The sequence below is a fragment of the Hemicordylus capensis genome, chromosome 2, assembly GCF_027244095.1.
Source record: "Hemicordylus capensis ecotype Gifberg chromosome 2, rHemCap1.1.pri, whole genome shotgun sequence".
NCBI classification, from domain to species: Eukaryota; Metazoa; Chordata; class Lepidosauria; order Squamata; family Cordylidae; genus Hemicordylus; species Hemicordylus capensis.
In genome coordinates, this window is record NC_069658.1 from 225,954,689 (window position 1) to 225,975,039 (window position 20,351).

Sequence of the window (20,351 nt, forward strand, 5' to 3'; positions counted from 1 at the left end):
AGTATAAACATTATATTCACATATCTGCTAACTTGGCAAAGAGGCACCTTTTAACATGGTGATTCTTTATTTAGCAGGGGGAGAGTAACTGGCCCTATCCACCCCCAGCACAGTATCTCCAGTGACTGTTGCTGGTGTCTATCTTGTGTTTCTTTTTAGATTGTGAGCCCTTTGGGGACAGGGAGCCATCTTATTTGTTTGTTATTTCTCTGTGTCAACTGCCCTGAGCCATTTTTGGAAGGGCGGTATAGAATTTGAATAAATAATAATAATATCTTCTGATAAAAACATTGGCTTCTCTGACCATGATTTTCTCTCTCTGCCCATTTTCTTAAAAACATGAGACTTAGTTTATTTTATAAAAGCTGCCTTGAATTGTCTTTTTCACCAAAAGGTGGGATAAAAGATAAGGGGCATAGCATAGCACAGGGATTCCCAGCCCCAGATGTTGCTGGTCTGCAACCTCCATCATCTCCAGCCACAATGGCCAAAGGTGCCTCAGCCCCCACAAGTTCTCCCCGGAGAGCTCCAACTCCTGGGAGCGGCTCTCGTTTATGCTTCCCTTGCAGCCTGAGTACTGCAGTCCTGCTTCAGCTGCCCGGCTTCTACTCCTTCCCCTGCCAGTGTCCTCTGTGTGCTGGGGAGAGGGCCATGGTGGCCCCTGGCACTGGCACTTTCGTGGCTAGGGCTCGTGGCTGGATTGGTATGTTTCCTCCCAGCACTGCTGCAGGACGTTTTCCTGTGTCAGATGGAACAGCAGCACTCTTTGGGAAGTTAGCAGCATACGTAATATTTAAATGAGTGTTTTAAATGAGTTTTTAGAATGGGTTTTGTAATCATTTTAACTTTTTATTTTATGTTTATGGTGGGTTTTTTTTTTAAAGAAATGTTATATTATTTTATATTTTGGGGGTTAATCGCCCTAAATTGTACTGGGATGGGTGGTAGATAAATGAAATAAATAAACAAGTGGCCAAAACTGGTGTTCTCCCTCAGACGAGGATTGTATCCGAGGATCATGGGTTATCACGACCTACTGCTCCGAGACAGGGCCAATCAGAAACGACTTTGCTAGCAGGAGGGAGGGACAACCCCTTCACCCTCTCAGTCATTCGCCCTGTCTCGCTCCGAGCAGGTGTCTTTGTTCGCTCCGCTCCACTGTCTCCTGTTTTCCTTGCTGTTTTTCGTCCCTTGTTGTTCTGGGCTGGTCAGGATATCTGGGAGAGGAGTGTCCTAGCGCCACAGCTCGCGATCGCCATAGCTGAAGACTCTGCACAGCCCCCTTGGCACCCTGTGTGAGGTGCCCATTCCCACCATGCAGTGCAGTGCTTTGCCTGGCGTTGGGTGGGTGGGCTCCTTTAAGGGAAGCAGAGCCCCCTTGAGCCCCTACACCATCTTGGAGCTCCAACGTCACCAAGGCAGTAAATCAGGGTTGCTGTTCAGGCGGTGAGGGCACCCGGCTTCCACCTCTCAGCCTGTGTTCAGAAGAAGCAAGGAGCAGAGACTGTCTGTGCATGCACAACTTCACTGGTTACCAGTCCACTTCTGAGCTAGATTCAAGGTGCTGGTCCTGGCCTTTAAAGGCCAGGACCAGCTTGGGGCTGGAGTATGTATAGGACTGCATTTGACTATATGAACCTGCCAGGGCCCTTTATTCGGCATCTCAGGCCCTGCTCATGGTCCCACCACTAACAGAGATCTAGCTGGCTGGGACTAGAGGCAGGGCCTTTTTACTTGTGGCCCCTTGACTTTGGAACACCTTCCCAGAAGAGCTTCATCATTCTCCCTCCCTCAGTCTTTAAGAGACAATTGAAGACACATCTTTTTAGAGAGACTTTTTAATATTTCATCTACTGCTTATATCTTGTAGGTTCCTAGTTTTTAGCTTCTTATTTATAACTTAATTTGAAGCTTTTAAAATTTGTAACTTTTAAATGTGGTTTTAGCCTGGTCTTTTAACTTTACTAATTTTTTTTAATGTTCTATATTGTATTTATTTTATTAATGTTCTGAGCTGCCCTGAGCAGTGGTGTACAGGAAGGGCAGAATAAAAATATTTTAAATAAAATAAATAGCACCGATTCTCTTTCTCTTGCAGCGCTGATGATCGGCCTGGGTTTTCCACCGTGGAGTTCAGGCTGCGCAACTTCTACTATGACATCGCCGAATAAGAGGGTGGTGAGCTTCAACTGGTGCTCTTTGTGGCAGAAGACCCCATGGGAGGCAGGTGGCCAGGAACTGCCCTTTTCAAACCAGCTCTCCAGCTGTGCCATTGTGCACAAAAAGGCTTTGCAGTGGAACTGTGCTGCTTCTCAAAGCATCCCCCCCCCCCTTTAAAGTCACTTGCAAAGTGGGATTCCTGTCACTATATTTTCATTGGTTGTGCTGTTACATATAGGTGTGTATGCAGCAAGTGCTTTTGCGTATCAGCTCTTTTGGTTTCTGGATCCAATTCAAGTTTCTGGTTTTGTCCTTTAAAGCCCTAACAATTTGGGTCCTGGATATCTGAAAGACTGCCTGTTTCTGAAGGTCTCTGTCTGCCAGTCAAGAGCAGGGGTTCTGTTCTATGTGCTGACCTTGAGAAGGCTCGATTGTTGTGTATGTGGGACAGGGCCTTCTCGGTCATTGCCCCCAGGCTGTGGAATACTCTACCAATAGGCATCCGCTCCTCTATCTTCCTCACAGTTTTTAGAAGAAAGGTAAAATAGCCTATTCGCATCAGGGTGGATAGGAGGCCAGACAAGATGTTACCCTATATGCAACACACAGGCATCCCCTCAGCTTGGTTTTGCAAACCCAGCAACACAGAAGCATGGCTGCCGAGGGATCACGCAGCAGAATCAGCAGCTGCAAGCTCCACTGCAGGTTCTCCAAGGGCCCATATGCCTTCCCAGAATGTTTTGTGCTGCCAGCAGACTGGAAAAGCTTCATGACGGCAGCAACTGCCTTCCCACTGGTCATGAAGGAGCAGGAAGCGGACACAGCCCTGCCAAAGCTGCTCCAGAGGAAGTACTGAAATCTGATGAGCCTATCAGAAAACCATACAGTGTACCACTCGTTGATGATTATGGCAAAGTGTTACTACAGCAGCCTCAGGATCATAGAGTGTGTTCTGCAGGGTAGTGCACTCATTGATGGTAGCTGCCGGAGTGACAGTTCTCTATGGTTTCCATGTGGGGGAGGGTATGCTGAGTGCCAAATAGCTGGATAGGAAAGACAAATAGGTTCTCACAACCAGGAAAACAGGGTAGGAGGCCTCTTTTCTCCTCCATCCTTGGTCAAAAGCTGGGTACAAAAGCTAGGTAGCCCTTCTGAGAGTAACCTGGGCTGGAGGGAATTGCGTGCGTTCTGACGATCACGCAAATCAGGGTAGCCCCACCTCAATTTTAAGTCGTGTCAGCCAGCCTAAAGACTTGGCTTTTTACTTGGGCTTTTATAGAAAGGGTGCTGTTTTCCTCTTCTGCTGATGCTGCTTGTATTGTTTTATTGGGAGTCTGCTTTTTAATTCCTTCATAGATTTGTATATTGAATATTTGTATTTAATATTTGTACTGTTTTTAATAGATTTGTGCTGTTTCAATATGTTGTGAACCACCTGGAGATTATTTTTTAATGAAAAGTGATATATAAATTTCTCAATAAACAAAGAAATAAATTCCGGTCTGGGAAGGATTTTGCTGGGGGATTGGAGTCATCAGGGATCTCCCCACAAGGCGCTACTCCTGCACTGAAGAGGCTCCCTGCCGTAGGGCTAGGAGGTCTGCATCAGTATTCCCTCTATCAGGGATTCTTCCCAGATGTTGTTGACTACAACTCCCATAAAACCCAAGCAACGGCTATTGCAGCTGGGGATGCTGGGAGTTGTAGTCAACAACATGTAAAGAATCTCTTTTCGAGGGAACACTGGAACGTATGTTTGGTTTGCTGCTTCTGTGAAGGGAAGTTGCCCCTTTCGCTCACGCAGAGCCTGGCTTTAATCCACACTGAGCCCTGAACCTGTTAGAAGTGCCAGAGCTCTGCTTTCCATGGTATTACATGCATTTGCTTTTAGGTGTGGTGGGCACAGCACTTTCTCTCACCATTGCTCCCCACATCCGCAACCAACTTGAAGATTCTGCCGGCTATTTCCCGCAAGAATAACATACAGCTCCTGTCACCTTGACTCAGATCATGGGCGTGGCAAGGTCGAAGATGGCCCTGGGGTGAGATTTCAGGCAGCCCCACTGCCACCCGGCCAGCCTTTGCTGCATTGTGCCTTCTTCCCTCTACTGCTGCTCTTGTGAGATGGAACAAACAAAACCCTCCAGGCGGTGGGGAGTGAATGATCTGCCCCGTTCAGAAGCTCATGTGCACAAATTTAATGGCTGCGTACATGTATGTATTCTGTGCACAAAGTTTTTATGCATGTGGTCATACAACCATTCAACTGTATACACATTGCTAAAATTAGAGCCCATCGGAGTGGTACCTTCAGCCTTTGGCATAGGGAACAAAATGGCAAGTTTGGTTCATTGTAAATAAGTGTAAAGTGATGCACTTAGGACAAAAATTCCCAGCTTCACATATACACGGATGGGGTCTAAGCTGTTATTATTTATTTGATTTCTATACCACCCTTCCAAAATGGCTCAGGGCGCTTTACACAGAGAAATAACAAACAAATAAGATTGAACCCTGTCCCCAAAGGGCTCACAATCTAAAAAGAAACATAAGATAGACACCAGCAACAGTCACTGAAGGTACTGTGCAGGGGGTGGATAGGGCCATTTACTCTCCTCCTGCTAAATAAAGAGAATCACCACATTAAAAGGTGCCTCTTTACCAAGTTAGCAGGGGTGACTGACCTGGAGAGGGATTTTGGGGTTGTTATGGAGAACTGGTTGAAAACTTCAACTGTGTGTGGCAGGTTTGAAAAAGGCAAAATCCACACTAGGGATAATAAGGAATTGAAAATAAAACTTAACATTATAATGTCTTTATACAAATCTAGGGTGTGGTCACATTGGGAATATTGTGTACAGTTTTGGTCACCATATATAAAAAAGGGAATCATTTCTGTATCTCACAAAGGGAATCATGCTTTGGGGGATCATGTATTATCAAAAAGTGCATCACTTGACTAGTTAAATGTACAAGTGGATCATTTAGGAGTAACATTTCTGAAAACCAGATTTCTGAATTGTAATTTTATGGGTTTCAGTATTTAAAAATCGTAGTAGGCATTAAGCCCAGCCTGCTCCAATTAGGCCCTCCAGCTGTTTTTGGATTACAAATCTCATAATTCCCAGGCACAGTGGCCAATAACTAGGTATTAGTTATTGGATGGGAGTTGTAGGAGGGCTGAAGTTGAGCAGCCCTGCATTAAACTGTGGCTGCATATGAAAAGCAGGGGCAGCCCAAGGTATTTTGGTGCTTGAGGCAAGGCAACTGGGCAAAGCATGCTGGGATAACATCAGGGAACTTGAGCAGTTCATAAGAACAGCCCTGCTGTGTCAGGCCCATGGCCTATCTAGTCCAGCATCCTCTTTTCCACAGTGGCCCACCACCAGATGTCTCTGGGAAGCCACACAACCACGAGATGAAGGCATGCTCCTTTCCCTGCCATTGCTTCCCTGCAACTGCTATTCAGAGGCCTCTTCACAAGCAGGTAGCCTATAGCCATCAAGACTAGTAGCTACTGCAGGGGCGGAGCTACCCTTGGGCAAACAGGTTCAAAGAACCCAGACCGCCAATGGGAAAAGGCCGCCAAGCCCCACCCAGTGGCTCAGGCTCCATAGGAGCCCAGAGCAAACACCGCCCTCCCACGCCCAGGCCGCTGTGAGCCCCTGTGAACTCTTCACCAATTATTTCAGGCAGCTCCGACTGCCCAATAGAACGTTTTCCCCTTCCTCTCCCTCTCTGGAGGGAGAGAAAGGGGAAAACATCCTATCAGGCAGCCAACGCTGCCTGAAATGATGAGGGGAGAGCTCATTTGGGCTCTCGGCAGCCCAGGCCACGCCCCCAAGTTTTTTCTAAACTAAAAAGCCCCAGAAGTTGTAGTCTTGCCTCATAAGGAAGATGCTGTAGGCCCCTGATCATCTTGATTGTCCTCTTCTGTACCTTTTCCAGTTCTATAATGTCCTTTTAGAACATTATACCATAGACAGCCAGGAAAACAAACAAATGGATCATAGAACTAATCAATCCAGCATTTTCACTTGAGGAACAAATGACCAGGCTCAAACTATCATACTTTGGACACATTATGTGAAGATCCAGCTCCCTTAAGAAGTCCATAATGCTGGGGAAAGTTGAAGGAAAGAGAAGAGGATGGCCAGCAGCAAGGTGGATGGACTCGATTACAACAGCAATGAATGCGCCAGAGAGACCTGAAAGGCCATGCTGAAGACAGATCATCCTGGAGAGAATCTTATCTATGTGGTCGCTAAGAGTCGGCACTGACTTGATGGCACTTAATCAATCAATGTCCTTTTTGAGATATAGTGACCATAATTGTACACAGTCCTCCCAATGTGGACACACCATAGATCTGTATAGAGGCATTTGCAGTTTTGCTAGACACAGATCCACCCACTGCTTTGGCTTTTGAACATACAATGGTAATAGTACTAAGGTTGCACTGTTTGCAAAGGACTGCACGGGGAAACCAAAGGCTACCTCTGCCTTTGTATAATGACTAGAACGAAATACTCACTATAAGAACTTCTCCATTCCTTTGGCAGCTTTTCCTCCCCCTACCACCCCCACCCAACATGGATGTGACCCATGCCGTAGGGAAGCATGAATGCATTCTGCTGTTTCTCTCCCGAGAATCAAGACATACATGAAGGAGTGTGTGTCTGCTAAATTTCAAGTCCCTTGCTTTTGCCGTCCATCGGCTTTCTTCCTCTTCCCTAATCCTGCCCCCTTTCCCCCAGTCTTCCTCCGGAGAGGCTTTGCTCTTAAAGGAACAGTCTCATTTCTCCTTTGCGCTTTGCGGATGTTAGCATAACCGTGATGAGGCGGCAAATAGATTGTTTACTCAGAAATAGAAGTAAGCCGCAGAGCAGAAGTTCGGGTCTCTCTGTAGCACGGGTCTTCGTGTGAAAACGACAGCTTATGTGTCATATTATACAACTGGAAAATTCTGTTCGGTTAACCTATCGGGCTCTTTACTAAACACGTGTGCATATTATACCTTGACTTTCCTGCTTAGAGTCTACCATATCTTCTTCCTATGTTAAAGAAGAATGTAGAAATCTAGGAAGCTGTCCTGTATGAGTCAGAACATTGGTCCATCTAGCTCGGCATTGTCTGCACGGACTGGTGGCAGCCTTTCAGGCAGCTTTTCTCTGCGTGAAAGATGCTGCCAGCCTGGGATTGAACCTACCGTAGGACCTTCCGCATGCAAAGCAAAGGGGCTCTGCCACTGTGCTCTTGGAAAAAGCATGAGATGCTCACGTTTGAATAATTGTTCAGAATGCCTGGTAAAAGCTCTCTAGCAAGACAGCCCATGTCATTTTAAATGACAAAGCAGCAACCCTTCCATGTACCATGCAAAGCAGTGACCCAGAGAGTCACCCATTAGGTTTCTTGGCCAGAGGCGTAACTAGGGAAAACGGCGCCCAGGGCAAGCACTGAAATGGCGCGCCCCCCCGCCGCCCCCCAACATACTACATTATACTTAGGTTTTTCCTCACAAGCGCCCGCCGCCGCCACCAAGCCAGGCCACTGACTGGCCGCCAGGCGCCAGCAAAGCAATGGGGGGGCGCAGGCAGCGCGGAAGGGACCGCTCGTGGGGAAGGGGGCACTGACGCGCTCCCTTGACTGCTGCAGCGCTGCTGCACTGAGCAGGAAATATTTGTATTAACAAAAATTTTTAAAAAATTTAAAAAAATTGGTCATGGCGGTGCCCCCCACGTGACCAGAAAAGATGGCGCCCGGGGCACGTGCCCCCCCTGCCCCCCCTATAGTTACGCCTCTGTTCTTGGCTGAATTGAAATTTGAATTCAGTTCCCCCCGGGTTCTAGTCATGTTGGCTTTCAATCTTGGGTGCCTTGATGTCCTCTTTAGAGGTGTAGAAAGCTGCAGCTGATCGTGGTGGTGGCTCTTCTGTCCCCCTCTGCAGAACAGGGGGGCAGATCTTCTCCCCTCTTGCTGGTGGTTTCAGACTACCTAATGAAAGCCCTGCTTCCCAAAGGTTGCCAAGGGCCATTGTGGCTGGGGATAATGGGAGTTGTAGTCCAAGTCGGAGAATCTCTGCCTTAAGCAATGACGATCCACACTTAAACGTGCAGATACAAGCATGGAAGTCCTGAGGAGGAAACTGGGTGCAGTTGTTGCATTTTGTTTGTTGAGGGAAGGCTTGAAACAACTTATTCCAAAAGCGGGTGTCCGGGGCAGGGGATGGTGAGGAACATTCTGCCGCCCGCCGAGGATGGCAGTGGGGTAGAGAGAAAGCAGCCTGTGGGGCCTACTCTTGAGTAAATCTACGCAGCATTGAGTTGGAAGTGTGTGAAATGGGGAGAGAGGTGGCGGCTGCTGCTGCAATGCAACAAACAGATCTTTGCAGCCCTTGGAAAGTGGAGCTTGCATTAGGAAGTACGAGACGTCTGACAAGATGGGAGGAAACCGGCACCGCCGCGGAAAGGCGGAAGAACCCTCCCCCCTACAGCTTCAGTTCGGATAGCTCCTAAGAGGTCCACAAGTCCCGCCTTCAATCCATGGAAAGTTCCCCCTCCCACTCTAGCCTTTCTAGAAGAGCCGGCGAGGAGCGCCGAGAGGCCTCTCTGGAGCGAGCCCTCTATGGTTTTGATGGCGCTCCGGAGCTCCGGGGAAGGAGGGGTCACGTGTAGCTGGTGCGGACGAGATACGCTCCACGTGTAGAGCCCATCCTTCAACCCTAAACCGCTTCCTGGATTAAACGAGGTAAAATTTCTCGGGCAAAGGCACGCAGGGCCGTTCAGACAACCCTCGCCATGGTGAACAGGGGTCCTGGGCGTGTAAACGTGCAGCTTCGAAACAGGGCTCTCCTTGGGCGTGGTGATGAGAGAGTGTGCCCAGGTGCTAAAGGGTCTCTCTCTCTTTCTGGAGTCCTGGCCTGCGGCTGCTCCCTCTTTTCCCTGAACTGGCAAGGCGAATAAACCCAATGCACAGTACACCCTGTGGTCAATGCAAGTAAGCTCTATGCCAGGCATGCACAACTCAAATGACCTGGGGGGGCCGAAACCGACCCTCATGGGGGCCGAGGTAGATTTTTAGGGTACTGATTATTAAAGTAACGCTTAATATAAATCAAATTAAAATGAATTTAATCAAAATTTAACTTTTGAAGTTCTGGCAGGCCAAGATTAATTTAAAATAAAATGAATTGAATTAAAATTCATTCTAATAAAATAAATACAATACAGTCTGTACAAAATACATAACAATAAAATACATTGTTCTTCTGTTCCACCTCTGCCAAATCATCACACTTAACATGGAGCACTTGTAAGGAAAAAAATTAGAGAAATTTTTCTCTTAATTCCTAATAAAAAGATTACACTTTGACCCTTCACCACACAGGCTGAAGGGAAATTTGAACTGGGATCTTCCTGGTCCTAGACCAGCACTGGGGAGGATGTAGTTCAGCAACAGCTGGAGAGCCAAGGTTGCCTTGCCCTGCATTAATGCATCAATTTCTTCAAAGTTCACGTGCATTGTTTCTTTCCCTCTTCTTCCTCAGCTGCTGCAGAGTTCCAGAGAAGAAGACGACACGTTCTGCTTGTGTTCAACAGAGCAAAGTTGGTCATTGTTACAGGACTGTCTTGTATAGGATTCAGAGTTTTGAGACATGGCTCAAGAACCAGGTCAGGGCATCGCAAGTCGTATCAGCCAGGCAACTCCTCCCCTTCCTCCTCCAAGCATGCCCCAGAAGATCCGCCCTCGGGGAGCGCCTTGGAGCACTCAAGAAACTCGTGACTTCATAGATCTGTGGGGCTTGAATGAAGTCCAGAGAAGGCTGAGTGAGTCCTACAGGAATGAGTCAACCTTCCAGTGGCTTTCTGATCGCATGATCGAGCGGGGCCATCACCGTGACCTGCAGCAGTGCAGGGATCGTGCAAAGGAGCTGAAGAGGGGGTTCAAGGCCATCAAGACCAAAGACCTAACCTCGGGCGCGGGGAAACGCAGCACCCCGTACTTTGCTCAGCTGGAGCGCTTCCTCTGCATCCGTAATAACCAAGTCCACAGTCGGCTTCAGGGAAGTGGCAAACGGCCAGCCTATCGCAGACGATCCTCAAGAATCCGGGCCCTGAGTTCCCGGGCCCTGGGAACTGCTCTAGCCACCAGTTTAGGCCATGAGATTACCAGTGGGATTCGAGTAGACCCATCCCAGCAGCTCACCTGCCCAGGAAAGCTCCTTGAGTCAAAGACTGGGATGGAAGAGATGGAAATAAGTCAAAGCGAGCCACCAGCCCCTGCAGCTCTCTTTCTCTCACAGAACTCCTTGCCGGGCTCAGATCCGATACCAGAACAGTCTGCGTCCACTTTCCTCCGATTCCGTCTTGCAGATTTACATGAGGATACCACGCAAGGGGATATGCCACCCAGACTGCCATCCGGTAGGTTCTTGCAGCTCAACCTTTTGCAGTGTTTCTGAACACTGGATTTTTTTTTTTTTAATGTTGTGGAAGAATTGGGGCGTGTGTGTGCGCGCGTGTGTATTCATGCATGTGCAGCCGTGGGGCTTGGCTTTTAATTTCCACACATAAAAACCTGTCAATCTTTATGTAAAATATGTGTATCCCACTCCTCCAGTGCAATACTGCTTGGGGTGGCACACAGACAATAAAGGAATAAAACACCATAAAATCCAGTTTAAAGAATCAATTAAAACCAGATTTACAAATTAAAAGCCTACATAGAAAGCTGCCTTATACTGACCCTTGGTCCTTCTAGTTCAGTATTGTCTACTCTGACAGACAGCAGCTTTCCCATTTTTCAAGAGTTGCTCCCAGCGCCACCTAGGGATGCTGCCAGGGAGTGACCTTGGGACCTTCTGCACCCAAGCATGCAACTATTCTTTCCACTGAGATTTGGCCCCATCCCCTGCCTAAGGGGAACATCTTGCAGTGTTCACAGATAGCCACCCATCCAAATATAAACCAAGGTGAACCTTGCTTAGAACATGAGAACAGCCCTGCTGGATCAGGCGCAAGGCCCATCAAGTCCAGGATCCTGTTTCACACAGTGGCCCACCAGAAGCCTCTGGGGATCCCACAGGTAAGAGGTCTCCCCTCTTAAGATCCCCTGCAACTGGTACTCAGAGGCATCATGCCTCTGAGGCTGGAGATAGTCCACATCCACCAGACTAGTAGCCATTGATAGACCTATCCACCATGAATCTGTCTAAGCCCCTTTTAAAGCCATCCAAGCCAGTGGCCGTCACCACATTCCATTGCAAAGAATTCCATAGATTAGTTATGCACTGTGTGAAAAAGTCCTTCCTCTTGTCAGTCCTAAATTTCCCAGCCTTCAGTTTCTTGGGGTGACCCTTGGTTCTAATGTTGTGAGAGGGGGAGAAAATTTTCTCTCAGTCTACCCTCTCCACTCCATGCATAATTTTATACACTTCGATCATGTCTCCCCTTAGTCACCTCTTTTCCAAGGTAAAGAGCCACAGATGCTGTAGCATAGCACCTCCAGGCCCCTGATGATCTTGGTTGCCCTCTTCTGCACCTTTTCCAGTTCTACAATATCCTTCTTAAGATACGGTGACTAAAGCTGTACGCAGTACTCCAGATGTGGCCGCACCATAGATTTGTATAAGGGCTTTATAATAATAGCATTTTTATTTTCAATCCCCTTCCTAATGATTCCTAGCATGGAATGAGCTTTTTCACAGCTGCTGTGCACTGAGATAACACTTTCAATGAGCTGTCCACCACGACCCCAAGATCTCTCTCCTGATCAGTCACTGGCAGCTCAGATCCCATCAGCATATATGTGAAGTTGGTGTTTTTTTGCTCCAGTGTGCATCACTTTACACTTGCTTACAATGAACGACATTTGACATTTTGTCACCCAGTCCCCCAGTTTGGAGTTCCTCACAATCCATTGTGGATTTCACTGCCCTAAATAGTTTAGAGTCATCTGCAAATTGGGCCGCTTCACTGGTCACCCCAACTTCTTGATTGTTTATGAACAAGTTAAAGAGCACTAATCCCAGTACTGATCCCTGGGGGACCCCACTTCCTACCTACCTCCATTGTGAAAACTGTCCATTTATTCTTTCTCTCTGTTTTCTGTCCTTCAACCAGTTACCGATCCACATATTAACCTGTCCCCATATTCCATGACTGCTAAGTTTACTCAAGAGCCTTTGGTGGGGAGCTTTGTCAAAAGGTTTTTGGATTTTCAAGTATACTATGTCAACTGGATCATCTTTATCCACATGCCTGTTGACACTCTCCAAGAACTCGAAAAGGTTAGTGAGGCAAGTCGTACCCTTGCAGAAGCCATGCTGGTTCTCCTTCAACAAGGCCTGTTCTTCTATATGCCTAACAATTTTGTCCTTAAGTATGCTTTCCATCAATTTACCCAGCACCGAAGTTAAACTGACTGGCCTGTAATTTCCCGGATCCCCCTGGATACCTTCTTGAAAACTGGAGTACATTGGCTACTTTCCAGTCCTCTGGTACAGAGCCTGATTGTAGGGACAAGTTGTATATTTTTGCTAGGAGATTGGCAATTTCACATTTGGGTTCGTTCAGAACTCTCGAGTGGATGCCATCTGGCCCTGGCAATTTGTTAATTTTTAGCTTTTGAAGATAGTTTAGAACATCTTCCCTTGTCACTGCAAATTGGCCTAGTTCCTAAGCCGCTAAACCTGAAAAACTCAATTCTGGAGAGGGTATATGGTCAGTATCCTCTGCCGTGAAGACAGATGCAAAGAACTCATTCAGCTTCTCTGCAATCTCCTTATCCTCCTTATAATCCCTTTCATACCCTCATCATCTAACAGGGAGGTCCAACCGCCTCCCTGGCAGGTTTTCTACTTATGATATATTTAAAGAAGTTTTTATTCCCCTTGACACTTCTAGCTATATGCTCCTCAAACTCTCTCTTTGCATCCCTTATTGTGTCCTTGCATTTCTTTTGCCAGAGTTTATGTTCCTTCCTGTTCTCCTCATTTGGGCAGGACTTCCATTTTCTGAAGGAAGTCTTCTTCCCTTTTATAGCTTCCCTGACTCTACTTGTTAGCCATGCTAGTGTCCTCCTGAACTTGGTGTGCTTCTCGTACTGTGGTTTTAAATAAGTTCCATGCTTTCTGGAGTGATTTGACCCTCCTGATTTTCCCTTTCAACTTCCTTTTTACCAGTCCCTTAATTTTTGAGAAGTTTCCACTTCTGAAGTCCAGTGCATCTGTGTTGGACTTCCTTGACAATTCTCCACTCGCATATATGCTGAACTGAGTCACACTATGGTCGCTGCTACTCAATGGTTCTGGAACTCTGACATCTTGCACTAGGTCCTGGGCACCACTCAGGATTAAATCCAAAGTCACCATCTCTCTGGTTGGTTCCGCAGCTAACTGTTCTAAGGCATAGTCAGGGGTGTAACTACCATTAGGCAAGGGGAGGTGGCTTCCTGGGGGCCCCCACGCCTCGAGGGGTCCCCCAGAGGCAAGTCACATGTGAAGTGAGTGTGTGTCTTATCAGCGAGGGGCCCATCTTAAAATTTTGTCTCTGGGCCCACTCCAGCCTCGTTACACCCCTGGGCATAGTCATTTAGCACATCTAGAAATTTGGAGAATCTGTCATTACCTTAGGGGATTTTGGTGGCCAAAGCAGATACCACCCTGTTCCCACCGGCATTACCCCAGGCATAATTTTTAAAGCTGCTCTGCAACCTTCTTGATTTTTAGCGCTAGCAGTCTGGTTCCATCTTGGTTCAAGTGGAGCTCGTCCCATTTGTACAGGCTTCGCTTCCCCCAAAATATATCCCAGTACCTAATGAACCTAAACACCTCTTCCCGGCATCACCGTCTCATCCACACATTGAGACCCCTCAGCTCTGCCTGACTTGCTGTCCCTGCATGTGGAACAAGTAGCACTTCAAAGAACGCTACCCGGAGGTCCTGGACTTCAGTATGCTACCTAGCAGCCTACATTTGGCTTCTAGGATCTCCCGACTGCATTTCCCAACATCCTTGGTGCCAACGTGCACCACGACAGCTGACTCCTCCCCAGCACTGCCTAACAGCCTACCTAGACGCAGTGTGACGTACGCAACCTTTGCAAGCGCCAGGCAGGCAAGTAATCATGCGGTCTACACGTTGGTCACAGATCCATCCCTCTATGCCCCTAATGATCGAATCACCCACTATTAAGAGGCCCCCACCCCCCTGGAGGAGCATCCTCTGTGCGAGAGGATATGGGCGCATCACCCAAGGGAGGGGTCCCTGCTAAGGGAGCGTTTCCCTCTTCCTCAGATGGATGTCCTCCTCCCCTGAGACCTTCATTCTCCATGACAGCAGAAGCGCCGTCAGCCTGGGAGTGGGATGCCTCTACCACATCCCTGAGGGTCTCATCCATACACCTCTCTGCCTCCCTGAGCTTCTCCAGGTCAGCCACCTTGGCTTCAAGGGAACGAACGTGTTCCCTGAGAGCCAAGAGCTCTTTGCACCGAGCGCACACCCACGACTTCTGCCTCTCAGGCAGATAGTCAGACATGAGGCATTCTGTGCAATACACTGGGAAGCAGCCCCTCCCCTGCTGGCCTTCTTCCTTCATGACTAGTTTTATTGGCTATTTAGAGTATATGGGGTTTGAAGCTTGGTACTGGGTACAGTTGTCAGCTAATTAATGGTTTTATTATTTATTTATTCGATTTTTATACCGCCCTTCCAAAATGGCTCAGGGCGGTTTACAATTAAAACAGAAACCATTAAAACCAATAACAGTTAAAACAGAAATATAAATATAAACACCAATCAACAATTAAAACATCATTAAAAAACAATGAAACAATCAGAACAATTAAAACCCTGAAAACCAGGTTACAGCATTAAAACAATTAAAACTAATTAAAAACCCTGAAAGGCCAGGGCAAACAGATAGGTCTTAAGGGCTCTCTTGAAGGTCAATAAAAAATTAATATTGTGGATTTCTGCTGGGAGTGCATCCCACAGCCCAGGAGCAGCTACAGAGAAGCCCCGCCTTCTCTTTTACTTTTGTCCTCCAAGAAAATTACAAAGGTTGGGTAGTACTCACCTTATTCTTGCACTGGATGTCTCCCCTCTGATGAAGGGGCACGACTTGTGTGTCTCCCCACAGCCTTTCCCACCTGCAAAACTCCTTTGTTATCTGTTAGCAAAGCACCTCTGGTCCTCTGGTTTGACTGCTGATATTCAACACCAGCAGTCAAACTGACTCAGCTCAGGAATGTGGGGCCTCCCACAAGCTGGGGGCCTCACCTGGAATGAATGAATTCCCCAGTCAGGCTTCTCCTCTGGCAAAGACACAAACCCTGCCAGCCAGCCAGCCAGAAATCCAACCCTAGGAGATTCCCAGCCCTAGCAGACTTGGCTTCTCCTTCCCCTCTTCTTTTCTTGGTGATTTATTTATTTATAAATATTTATAGGGGACCAATTAATGATTGGTACCATAAGACTCGCTCTCCTCTACCAAAACAGAACAATAAATATTAAAATTCCGCCTGATCGCTGTTATCTCTAATTTTTTTTCATCTGTGTGCAGAATGAGTTTTATTCTGGGCGGCAGTATCAAGGCAGTGTGCGCCCACATGTATTCAGAGTTGGGCCTTCCTGCTTCCTCCTGAGCGGGATCTAAGATTAACTGAGCGGACACCGGCAAATTTGTGAGCGCACGCCTTAGAGGGAACACTGCTCCTGATTGCTTTATTTTGCTCACAGCGCTAGGTCTCCCTGTGGGTGAAGCCGCCAGCTCAAATGCAGACACCACGATCCACGACAGAAGCCCCTTCCCAGATGAGCTCCCACCCAGCAGTGACAGCAACCTCTCATCTAACACTGCCCGGAAGGAGGCCCAGAGAGCCAGAAGGCGGCGGGAGAGACTGGGGGCGGCAATGGGTCTAGTGGAAGCAGCGGAATCTGTTGCCTCGGACTTCAAGAAAACCCTGCTGGAAATCGCCAGTCGGGAGGCAGAGCGAAGACAGCAGGACCGCCGGTTCCAGGAGGAGCAAAACAGCCTCCTCCTCCAGGCCATCCGGGAGAGCTCCGAGGTTTGCTGCGTCGCCCTCCGGGATTCCGACGAGCTGATGGCTGGCCTGATGCAACAACATAGGCTTCTTCTGGAACGCATTGCAGGAGCCCTGGAAAGCAGACCGAGCAGTTTCCCCCATCCAAGCCCTGAGCGCCATTCGGTCACGACCCAGACGGCCAGTGGCGAACAGGACGCTGAACCAGAGAGTGGGTCAACGGCACAGGCTCTGGCCTAGGAGCCTGAATCCCAGCCCAGAACCAGCAACCAGCTGAGCCAGAGAGCCCTGAAGAGGAGACCAGTGAACCAGGAGTCCCAGAAATGGCAGCTTCTGAGCTGGATACCTCGCCCACCAGAGCCTCGTGCTCCCCAGAGTCTGAGGGTCAACATGGCCAGCGAGAACTGGCAGAGAGGCAACCGAACTTTAGGCTCCACGCCAGAGAGCCTCCCCTTTAAAGCTCCTCAGCAAGGGGGCAGGAACTATAGGGCAGTCAGGCCCAAGGAGCACAGAAAGACTTGGTTGGTACCAAACACTCTGGGAGCACACTGGCCTGGTTCACACAATACTTCAAATCTAGGTTTAATGTGGCTTACCAACACTAGTGTGATGGTGTGATCACGCCCCAAGGTGGTTCAGGGCCCAAGATGAATCCGATTCCTGCCTTAGCATGGGTTCACACCATCACGCTAATGTTGGTAACCCACAGTAAACCTAGGTTTGAATGGCTGTGTGAACCAGGCCACTGTGTGTTCCTTGCACTGGGTCCAGAGTGTTTAATGTTTCTCCTCACAACCTCTCAACATTCAAGTCCTCACACAGCAGAATATGCTCTGGTGGTAAAGAAGTGTAGCCCAAGAGGTTGTCTGGAGATAGTAGATAATGAAAAAACAAAGATTTATTAAGCAACTAGAATGTCACATACTGAGAGACATAGAACAGGCACTAGACTTCAATAACAACTGAACGGTTCTAATGGACCAAGATAACAGAGCACATAACATCTTATCACGCCTCAAGTGGCCAGAAGGGGTTACTGCAGTGCTAAGAGCAATGCCTTAGAATTTAGAAATCTCACTTCTAACATTGAAGGCCCTGCTTTTGATCAGTGTCCCCTGTAACAGGGCTTCCCAGACGTTGTTAATGACAACCCCCATGATCACACCCAGCTGCAATAACCTTTGGCTGGGGAATGATGGGAGTTGTAGTTAACATCTGGGAATCCCTGTTATAAGGAACGCTACTTTTAATCTAATTCCTGGATTCCGAGTCTGCCGTCGAGATGATGTTCTCTGCCTTGCAGTTTGAGAATATACTCAATGTATCTCTTTGCATATGGGGCAGTCCCTGCTGAAGAGGGACCTCTTGGCTGCGTGTATATGTGTACCTTTATTGCACATTTGAATTGCAGTTCTTTTCCTGAAAGGCCAAACTCTGATTTTAGTTAATACCCTGCTTCTTTGGGATAATGATAAATGTTCTGCTCAGTAGCAAACATATCATCTTGAGTTTGGCTGTTGCAAAACTTAATTTTCTCCGTGCATAGTATAGTACTTCAAATATATTTTAAACCAGTGATCTTCAGTGTTTTTCAACTGAAAAACAGTTACTTTGGGGGCTACTTTGGCAAAACAAAACAAAAACCTTCAGGGTGAGAGTCATTTCCCATTCTGCTGACCTGCACAGAACTGTGCTTTTCTCAGTGCTGGGAGGTTCCTTCAAGAGAGATGGAGTCCTCTTAAGAGCTCTAGGAGGAAAGCACTCCTGGGAAAAGCGACACATCCCAGCATTTCCTTTTAAGATGCAGAGGCTCAATTATTCTGGAAAAAAATGCACCATAAGATACAAGAGATTTTAAACATCAATTTTCCTTACTCTCCAGAGGCTTTTTTTGGTTAAACATGACTAAATCCTATATTCCTACTAAGTATTCTGAGCTGTTTTTGTATAATTACTGCAGCCAGGATCTTATATGCGGCTAAATGGAGACAACAAATAACCCCAACGGAAGATGAGTGGGTATTAAAATTATGGGAATATGCCTCTATGGCCATGGTTACTGCTTATTTCTGGAATACTTCAGATGAAATATTTATTTCTACTTGGGAGCCTTTCACAATTTACAATTTAGCTCAGGGTCAACACCCTCATACAGGATTTGGTTTTTCTTTCTAGAATACATGGTTATCTCTGTATGTTTTTTGTTTGCTTGCTTGCTTTTGTTTCTCTTATTTTCTAATAATTCTTGGCAAGGGTGGATTTGTGTGGGTGGGTGTCTTTTTTTTCTCTTTTGGAATGTGGAGAACAGAGGGCTGCTGGACCTTCCTGAATGATGTATGTAATCATGAGATGTCTAAGAACTGCTAATCGTAAATTACTTTTATTTTCTTTCTCTTTCTCCTCTACTGTTTGTTTCTTGTTTATTCCTATCATTCTATTGAAAAACAAAAAGATTTTTTTAAAGATGCAGAGGCTGAGGAGGGCACCATTTCCCTTAAAGGAGCCCCCTAGCACTTGGCAACGTGCAGCTCTGCACAGTGGGAACAGCAGCTTTGGCCAAAGCTTCACACCAGCCAAATAAACAATTGGGGGGCTGCCACTGACCCCCCAGGCCTTACAACTGTACATAAAATGGGTTGGATCCAGAGATGGAGGAGATTTCCTGCTCCTCCTCCCCACTATGCCATCTGACAGCCCACTCTTGTGGGTCAGAGGACCTTCCAGAATCTTGTGGAATGGGGCTTGGGGGACTACAAGGGAAGGAGAATTGGTGGAATTTGGGGGGAGACTTTCCACTCATGCAAGGTACCTTTGGATCAAACCCACTGATCTGGCCCCCCAGTTTTTGGTTTTCATTAATAATCTTTATTACGGTCATTGACCAGCACAAGTTGTAAAACAGTAATACTATACAATAAATGCAATATAAAGAAAGTGTTGCAGTATTACGGAGATTAAAATTGATGTAGCATTAAGACTGAGGGGGAGGGAATCTAAAAATACAAAATTTTAAAACATGATATAAAACACAAACAGAATAGATAAAATGCATGTAAGCTAAAAAGGACTCAGCCAAACACTTTGTTTCAGTCAAAAAGCAGTATAAAATCAGAACAAATTTAAAAGAGGGGATAATCAGCATTCTATGGGGTCCTGCTCAGCACAGAGTCACTGAAAATGCTAGTAAAATACTAGTGAAATAGATTAAAATAAAAGGGCAGCTTATTCCTGCTTATTGAACAATTACAACTCCAAACACAGCTCAGCTCCCAATCTGGGAGGAAATATACGATTCAGGGGCTCTGTAGAGTGTTAGCATTGAATTAGCTACTTTTAAGCTGGCAATACCTATCCCCACATGCCCAGCTACAACTAGCCGAGATATGAGTACAAATTGCTCTGGCATTGTGTCGTTTATTTGTCCGTTTTTAGGCTCTTCCGAAAGTGAAGGGCTGCACTGCAAAATTTGGCTACCTGTCTAGTGGAAGAGGAATTACTTCCTTCCAGGAGCCTGGCAGTCATCTGAGGTAGATCGAGACCTGGGAACTTGACTGTCAGAGGGTGAATGAAATCCCGGCGCAGGTCTCTGTAGAGCAGGCATTCCAATAGTACATGGGTAACTGTTTCAACTTGACCCTCGCCACATGGGCAAAGCCTCTCCCCATAGGGGATCCCTCTATATCGTCCCTCTAAAAGGGCTGAAGGCAAGGCATTACATCTTGCCAAGGTGAATTTTTGGTTTTCTCAGGTGGGTCTATGCTGTTGGACTACAGCTCCCATAATCCCCAGCTGCAATTTATTGTAGCTGGGTTGTTTGGAGTTGTAGTCCAACTACAGCTGGAGATAGGGGCGTAACTACCATTAGGCAAGGGGAGGCAGTCGTCTTGGGCCCCCCCTGTCTCGAGGGGCCCCCCATAGGCACATCACATGACTCCCCACCCGCCTATGTTGCACCCTCTATGAATTATGTTGAGTCTCTTGGAGATCGGCAGGAACAGAGAGTAAAAAAAACCTAGATTGTGAATTGTGTTTGTGTGTGTATATCAGCGAGGGGCCCATTTTAAAATCTTGTCTCTGGGCTCCCTCCAACCTTGCTACGTCCCTGGCTGGAGACCCTCATATTGGCTACCCCTGCTAATAAGGAATGG

The 20,351-nt window shown here is 47.1% G+C and overlaps 2 protein-coding genes across 5 annotated transcripts in view; both read left to right on the plus strand.

Annotated features, from left to right (window-relative positions):
* The window catches only part of LOC128347871 (tyrosine-protein kinase SYK-like), a 56,966-nt gene extending 53,311 nt beyond the window's left edge, over positions 1-3,655 (plus strand). For all 3 annotated transcript variants that reach the window (XM_053303095.1, XM_053303097.1, XM_053303096.1), the window contains one exon: positions 2,099-3,655. In XM_053303095.1, coding sequence (XP_053159070.1) covers positions 2,099-2,171 — 73 coding nt within the window. In that variant the 3' untranslated portion in view covers positions 2,172-3,655. The remainder of the gene's footprint in view (positions 1-2,098) is intronic.
* A 4,844-nt stretch (positions 3,656-8,499) lies between these two features.
* On the plus strand, positions 8,500-19,137 carry LOC128341707 (uncharacterized). 2 transcript variants are annotated; one of them, XM_053288133.1, is made up of 3 exons: positions 8,500-8,907; positions 9,707-10,583; positions 15,899-19,137. In XM_053288133.1, the coding sequence occupies exons 2-3, from the start codon at positions 9,815-9,817 to the stop codon at positions 16,441-16,443; spliced, it is 1,314 nt and encodes a 437-aa protein (XP_053144108.1). In that variant the 5' UTR covers positions 8,500-8,907; positions 9,707-9,814; the 3' UTR covers positions 16,444-19,137. The 2 variants fall into 2 exon arrangements, with proteins under 2 accessions (XP_053144108.1, XP_053144109.1); XM_053288134.1 differs by lacking the exon at positions 8,500-8,907 and adding an exon at positions 9,020-9,156.
* Positions 19,138-20,351: the final 1,214 nt, after the last annotated feature.

Excerpts from the sequence above, each read along its gene's own strand:
- LOC128341707 (XM_053288133.1), top strand. The coding sequence starts at position 9,815 with ATGGCTCAAGAACCAGGTCAGGGCATCGCAAGTCGTATCAGCCAGGCA. Across the intron at positions 10,584-15,898 it reads GCCACCCAGACTGCCATCCG|CGCTAGGTCTCCCTGTGGGT; the intron begins GTAGGTTCTTGC and ends TTTTGCTCACAG.